The following is a 7,873-nucleotide window of genomic DNA, read 5'->3' on the forward strand; positions in this document are numbered from 1 at the left end:
TTAACTTTCTATGGGTCCACCGCCAATCCCTCTTTGGAGATGATATGGCCCAAATATTGAATTTTGGGTTTGTAAAATTCACACTTACTGCCTTTAGCATACAATTTGTGCTCCCTTAGTGTCTGCAATACCAGTCTAAGATGCTCTTGGTGCTCCTCATTTTTTGAGTATACTAGAATGTCATCAATGAAGACTAATACAAATTGGTCAAGATACTTATGAAGCACACTATTCATGAGACACATAAACGTTGTAGGTGCATTGGTGAGGCCAAACGGTAGCACCACAAATTCATAGTGACTGTATTGCATTCTGAATGCAGTTTTATGAATATCTTCTTCCTTTATACGTAACTGATGATAACCAGTCCGCAAGTCAATCTTTGAGAAAACTGTCGCCCCCTCACTTGATCAAATAGTTCGTTAATCCTTGGTAAAGGGTATCTGTTTTTAACAGTCAACTTATTCAGTTGGCGGTAGTCAATACACATTCTGAGTTTACCATCCTTATTTTTCACCAGAGGTATGAGTGCCCCCCATTGTGAAACGCTAGGTATGATATAACTTTTATGCAATTGCTGCTGCAATTGCATCTGCAATTCAAGTAGTTTTGGGGTATTCATACGATATGGGGCTTTGGATACAGGGACAACTCTAGGTATTAAATCAATAGTAAAATCTATGTCTCATTTTGGGGGTAAGCCCATAATTTCTTCTAGAAATACATTTGGAAACTCCTTAATGGCTGTTAAAGCCCCTAAACTTTTTTTTTCAATTCGCTGATCACTGGTCTCCACTTGTATTAGGTATAGTTGGCACCCTTTTCTGGCACTTCTTTTCAGCTGCAAAGCTGAAATTTGTCAGACCGACATTAGTTTTGGTTTCCCCTTCATCACCCTAGTGAGTCCATCAAGACTAACACATGTAACTATCTTTTCTAGACAGTTTATAACATCAACTTGCCTTTCTAACCAATCCATGCCTATTATAAGATCGTAAGATCCTAAAGGAAGGATATTTAATTCTGCCATTGTAGGATACCCATTTAAATTTAATAGACATTGTTTCACCTAGCTGGTTACCTTTCTTTTGGTTCCAGTTGCTAACTGAGCCAGCCATGCATTTTTAAATTTTTCTGGTTTTAGGTTAAATTTTTCCACAATTTGGGGGCTGATATAACTTAAGCTATCCCTTGGATCAATTAAAACAAACACGGTTTTGTTTAGTATATTACCTTCAAATTCCAACATTGTAGACTTGTGCTCTGCCTGTCGGTTCCCCAAGGCTGCATGGATTTTTGGTATACGCTGGGCAATGTCATTTATAGGGTTACAGCCTAAATTGCCTGGATATTCTGAACATACCTGGGATTGTGTGGAAAGTCTCTCAACAAATGTGGTTCACGCAACCCCAACCTTTCAACGGTTCCCTCTCTTTCAAATCGCTGTTTTTTCTTATTGTCCATCTCAGTGGTTCTTGAGCCTATATAGGATTGTGTCGGTGCGGGTAGGTCTCCTCTGTTCAATTTGTTTTTGATGATCTCTACCAAAGTTCTTAAGGTAATAAGGTTTCTGTCTTTTCATGCTTCCCCTTGCTTTAGTGCTCTCTTTGCTTTTCCATGATTTACTATTGCCATTTTTAATCCTGAATTGCTGATAGCATAGCCTAGATTTCCTCACCACTTCGTCCATAGTTTTTGGATTATCAAACTCAATTCTCTCCTTATATGAGGTTGGTAAACAGTTTAAGAACCGTTGTATTTCTGCTTTTTCTTCCTTAAGGTATGGCACATACCTCAGGAGGTTCATGAACTTAGTCATGAATTCGTCCATAAATAGTTGTTCCAGTCTTAATTCATGGAATTCCTTGGCCTGGTCGTCGTAATAACACTCACTAAGGTAGCGAGACTTGAATTGTTTCTGAAATTCCTCTCAAGATACCATCTTTTCATCTAACAGCTACACACTCTTCACCTCCTCCCACCATAGAGTAACTTTTCCCTGCCGCTAATATATAACTAGATGTGCCTTTAAATTGCTTTCATATTCATATACTTGGAAGTACTTAATCATGTTCAGCAACCAAGCTTCCACATCTTCCTCTTTTTCTCTATCAAACATAAAGGGTTTGACCTTTCGAAATTCCCCTTGTAACTCCATTTTCTTATTTCCACTGCGTGCTCTTGGGGGACTACGATTAGTGTCTTCCCCATTTTCAGATTTTCCAGATTCCATCCCCTCTTTTTTCTTTTTAAAACTCTCTGTCTCCACACTTTTATGATTGGATTTCTCAGTCCAATCCCTAATCAATTTTTCTTGCTCCTCGCTAGCCTTCAAGAGCCGCTCATTACTGTTGCAGAGTTGCACAATTTCCTTTCGCAAAGTTTTTACCATCTCCACAAGTTGGGAAGGTAATGTAGTACTACCTTCCCCCAGCTCCACATATAAATCTTCCCCACCAGTATTAGTTGGAGGCGAGTTCTCCATCTTTGTACAACACCCAGCTTCCTACAAAATCATCATCTAATGTCAGAAATAAAAAAGACACCTCACCTAATACTAATACTACTCACACAGTAGCTAGTGATGAGCCTCTACTCAAGCCCATTGTAGAACTCTGGGCTCTGATACCATTTGTAATGAACTCAACTATACAACAATTTTTTTCTCTTTAGGGTTAGTTCATCTCCAAACTAGGTGAAGAATTTAAGACAACAGAGTGAACATCCTACTTGTATTTTATTTATTATTATTTTTTTTACCCGATTTATTTACAACCATTCTAATGTGGTTTATCTTCCCTCTGATCATTATCGCATGCCACCCCTATCACCTATCTCTCCACAATTCTATCATGCCACCCCTATCACCTATCTCTCCACAATTCTATCTTTATTCTAACCACTGCTTCCCCAAGCCCTCACTTTAAAAGCAATTTATGCAATGGTTGTTTTGGTTTCCTTACTGTAAATTTTTTCCTAAACCATCTATTCTAAACAAACTATTCCAAACCACATTGAAATAAATCCCATATTATCCTCACCTTCTAACCCTACCAACCCTTTGGTCCCCTTTTTATGTGCCTTTAGGGTGTATGGGAGCTATTTGAGCGCATATCTATATATTCACCCTCTAGTCCTTATCAAATATCTAACCTAACGCTGAAATTTCATGATCCTTATGGTGTCTGGGACCAACCGTCCCTCACCTGCACTCAGAACTCGCCACGTAACCTGCGAGCAAATCGGTACTTGAGGAATGTGAAGAGACTGCGACAAATAGGATCATTTGTTCTTGAATCGACGATGATGGCATGAGGTCTCAAACCCTAACCCTCACATGGCATAAAACTACTCCACACGTTAAGGCATTTCGCATTTGATTTCTGTGGGTTTGGTCTCTCAGCTAGCCAACACTTTTGCTCCACCTCTGGTCTTCTGCTCTATATGGCGATTTGGTTGTGTGAAGTCTTGATATTGTGTGTGTGTCACCATGCCAAAATTGCGAACATGAATGAGCTAGAGGTTTTTACCTCAGTTTATGGTAGCCAAGAGCCATCCCTCAACTCTCGATTCAAGTAAAACCAAAATTTTATTTCTTCTCTGTATTTATTCTTAGTCTTTCTCTGTTTTATAATAATGCTTAGCAATTTTCATTTCTCTCTGCTCTTGCAGTGTTAGGTATGGCTCCACAGAAGCGCATCGTGGTTTCTTAGAGACAACCTCCACCCTCATTTTGCCGAGACTCTGGTGGTTTTGGGTACCCGTGGTTCTTTGCAGGTAATGGGTGGTGCATTTTTACCTTCTTTAGGATTCTTTGACCTCAAGATCAGTCGAATGTCTCTCGCTGACAGATGAATCTTATCGCTATGCTTTAGTTCAGGTTTCTTATTCTCTAGTTTGCTACTGTCCTGCGCCCTGGTAAGTCATGGCCAACATAAGTTATGCTTTTGGTTTTACCTATAATGCTAGATTTTCTAGTGCAGAAATTAAGCTCTATTTCACTGCCTAATGTTTCCCTGTTGGTATGTGCATGCACATGTATTCTCAAGGGTTTTGATGAACAACGTGATATCGATTCTAGGTTTCCCACACTCCTTCATTAACACTCTTCGTTTTTCCAGCTTGGTCTCAGTGTCCGAAGCACTACTCGGTCTTGAATGAAGATGACTTTGGCTTGACTTTGTTAACGCCTTTTTACTTAGGAATTTCCGTGTTTTTTCTATTTTATTTGGTCCATACCACCTGGGTTACGCCCCTTAGGCCTTTACGAGCTTGCTTCCTAATTTTTATGGGGGCTTGCTGTTACTCTGTAATGGGTTTCGCTCTTATGGATAGTCTTTGCCCTTACTTTGACTGTAACTTATTGGGAAATCTCCCATTATCTCTAGACTATTTATTTCTCTGTTTTGATGGTGAATAACAATCTGTTTATGAAATAAAATGTTACATATTTTTATTTTTTTGAATTTTGTTTTTATCTGTGCGATTTTATCTACGTTTATGTTGTGGAAAAATTTATATATGGCACGTTCTATGTTATGAAACTAACTCACAAAAAGATAAAAAAAGATAGATCATCAACTTAGAAATCAGCGTCTTCGAGGGGGCAACCTCCTTTATATTACACAAATGAACCATTATTGGATGATACAAATGACAAAACCTCCTTTCTATATATAGGAGTCTAGGAGTCTAATATATAGGAGTCTAATGGGTCACAATATAACAAAAGCCGACCTAACAATAATAATATAAGGGCACAAAAATAACAATAGTGGGCTTCTATGGGACACAATAATAACAATATGGGGACAACAGGGGCACAACAATAACAATAAGGGATTATACAATGATAATAATAATAGGGGAATCACTAGTATTATAGGGATCTAACATGCCCCTCTCCTTCAAAAAAATGTTTTCCTCAACGCTTGAGTAGTTATGGATGCTTCTGTATAAAATTATCATCCTCTCATGTGAAATCTTCAACGGGTAAGTTCTTCCACTTGATGAAATACTCTGAAATTGATCAATTTAGTAGATGTTGAGTTCTTGTTTCTTTGACTGCTTCAGGTTCCAATATGATTTTTCTTTCCTTATCAAGTTCTGGCAATATTGTTTGCACTGGGAGCTTGTCACTTATAACCTTCTTTAAGCATGACACATGAAAATCAGCCCCCTTGAAGAGGCTGATTTCTAAGTCGTTGATCTATCTTTTCTATATTTTTGTGAGCTAGTTCCATAACACTCTACATATCCCAGGAATAGTCGAGCGCCACTATAGCTTTGCTTCAAATTGAGAAATCTTTTAGGTGACTACTACTTAATTATGAAAATCTGGGTTTAATTTATATGCTGTTTATCAAGCTTTTAGGCGTCTATGAGTTTAATATGGAAATCTGGGTTTAATTTATATGTTTTCAGAGCCCTCTGGGTCACTGGGTTAACACTACCAAGTAATGTACTAACCCGCCGTGATACCAGCACTCCTGTTGTGATGAAATTTTCCTAGAGTATTATTGTTTCTCTAAGATCATGGTTTGTCAGTATATTCTGGAAATCAATACTTTTTTTCTTCTTTGGACAAAGTTATTAAGGATATAATTTAATTACACTTTGGAATGATAATTGTAAAATCAATGTTCTTCGCTTGCACATGTTTTCTAAAGAACTATCATTCATTTATATATTATGCATGCAATAATTACAGCCTAAACAACTACGACTAATAATCAATGCCACCAATAGCTAGATGTAACCTGAATATGTATATTAGTTAAGAATACCATCATAACTTTACTAAACATACAGTCAGTCAACTGGTCATCTATACACGAGTCGATCTCGTGGATTAATCTAGGTTGATTTTTTCTAAGGAACAATATATGAATTTGTTTTTTTTTTTTTGCAGATGTTTTCGAATGCAAACAGTGAAAATATACCAAGTTATTTTGTTTTTCCTCTCAGTTATGTACCTGGTAAGTGATATGAAGAAGTGATATGAAGATCTTCATTTGCGTTACCTGCAAACACTTCCCAGATACCTCCCACTGTTTGGATTCTCAGCGATTTACACCGTGACATTTACTATGCGCTCCTCTGCAATTGACACTTAATGTGTTATGGGATAGCACCTAGGATCTCCTAATTCGATATAGACCTCCTGCTTCTGAATGCATAAGATCTGTATACTTAGGTTCAATTAATTTTCTTTTCTGAGTTCATGCAATTCACCAAAGAAATAAACACTCCATTAACAAAAATTGTAATTCATAATTTACATTCAGAAAAACTTCTCAACTGGTTAATTTTCCTCTTGATTTCACCATTTAAAGCTTAACTAAATAATAATGCACAATTGATAAATAAAACTCACAGATTCACATTACTCAATACATACCAATCCCCCAACACAATTATAAGGCTAACAGAGATAACCTCCAATAGCAGTTTAGTCTAGAAATTATATGATTCAAGACACCGATCCACCCAACCTTGAATCACCTCTGATTCCCCCGAGCTATGAAACTATTGCCTAGCTTCAATAACCTCTACCGAGCCTTGATAATGTCTATTTAACATTATCTTCCTCACAAATTTTTCCTTCGCAACGTCCTGCCTTCGGGGAATATGTATCCCCTTAACCGCCTAGCTTCAATAACCTCTACTGAGCCTTGATAATGTCTATTTAACATTATCTTCCTCACAAATTTTTCCTTGGCAACGTCCTGCCTTCGGGGAATATGTATCCCCTTAACCTAGGCTTTTAGTTTTTTGTATTTTTCCTAGAAAAGGTTTGCTTTATTCCTTGCAGTTTTTTTCTCAGTCTTTATCCCCCACCGAGTATGCAATATATATCTATATATTTTTAATTTAGGAAATTTAATTTCAAATCTGATTCTTCTCAGATTTAGGCAAGCATCATTTACTCTGTTGTCTCTGCGCCCCCCCCCACAACTTCCATCCAACTGAAAAAAAGAAAGAGAAGATATTCTTTATTTATTTATATTTATCCATAATCAAACATACTAATAACAGTAGTAAACAAAAACACAATTACTTTTTCAATACCAGGGGTATTACATAGTGGTATTAGTTCTATGGTTTAAACACTAGATCTGGAAGGCCAAATATACACACTATATATATATATATATTTTGAATTAAATTTTATTTGATTTCCTAACCCATATTTGAATATAATGTGCGGCATTAGTAGAACATCAATTTTAGGCTAACATAGGTCAATAAAAGTGTAACCAAGGCAAATAGATATGCTAAAATTTTATTATTTTAAAAAGCTAACAAGACATGTTGTTTTAGCACATATGAAGGCTTTCCGGTGGCAGACAAGAAAGACCATCTTCAGTATAATGGTACAATCCAATATGGAAGAAATATTCCATATCAGAGGTTATGAAATAGACGAGAGTAGAGTTATAGAAACTACTCTAGGTTTTGTAGAAACAATGAGAAGTTTGAAGATTGAACTTCAAAGTTACAAAGTTGATATGAGAAACTCATTAGAGAACAAGAGAAGTAGAAATAGCCAAATGCAATGCTGGTACAAAGCTTGTATATGCAAGAGCTATTTCAACATGGACCGACTACTAGTGATGTATAGAGATACTATGATGGCAAGATCAAAGATTTCCATGAACTCAAGTTGGGACAATTCACCTTGAATGACTATGCTAATATGTTCATATAGTTATTGATATATATGCCATTTATTAAAGATGAGGAGATGATAATACAAAGTTTTCTCAATGGGTTGGTAGAATCTTTTCAGGATTAGATTGAGTTTGAAGAACCCAAAACACTTGAGGACATCATCCAAAAAGAAAAGTATTTCTATGAGCAGTCAAAGATT

General features: G+C 36.7%; 1 protein-coding gene across 5 annotated transcripts; it reads left to right on the forward strand.

The window, feature by feature from the left end:
• The first annotated feature begins 3,286 nt into the window (after positions 1–3,286).
• Positions 3,287–4,466, forward strand: LOC149221528 (uncharacterized). 5 transcript variants are annotated; one of them, XM_089382986.1, is made up of 4 exons: positions 3,287–3,575; positions 3,673–3,777; positions 3,876–3,918; positions 4,050–4,466. In XM_089382986.1, exons 1-4 carry the CDS (start codon positions 3,445–3,447, stop codon positions 4,101–4,103), a joined length of 333 nt encoding a protein of 110 aa, XP_089239112.1. In that variant the 5' UTR covers positions 3,287–3,444; the 3' UTR covers positions 4,104–4,466. The 5 variants fall into 5 exon arrangements, 3 of the variants coding, with proteins under 3 accessions (XP_089239112.1, XP_089239113.1, XP_089239114.1); XR_016248857.1 differs by having other exon boundaries at positions 3,288–3,575; positions 3,881–3,918; XM_089382987.1 differs by having other exon boundaries at positions 3,293–3,575; positions 4,122–4,466.
• Positions 4,467–7,873: the final 3,407 nt, after the last annotated feature.

The sequence above is a fragment of the Pinus tabuliformis genome, chromosome Q, assembly GCF_031772625.1.
Source record: "Pinus tabuliformis cultivar Carrire ecotype Pingquan chromosome Q, CPIR1, whole genome shotgun sequence".
NCBI classification, from domain to species: Eukaryota; Viridiplantae; Streptophyta; class Pinopsida; order Pinales; family Pinaceae; genus Pinus; species Pinus tabuliformis.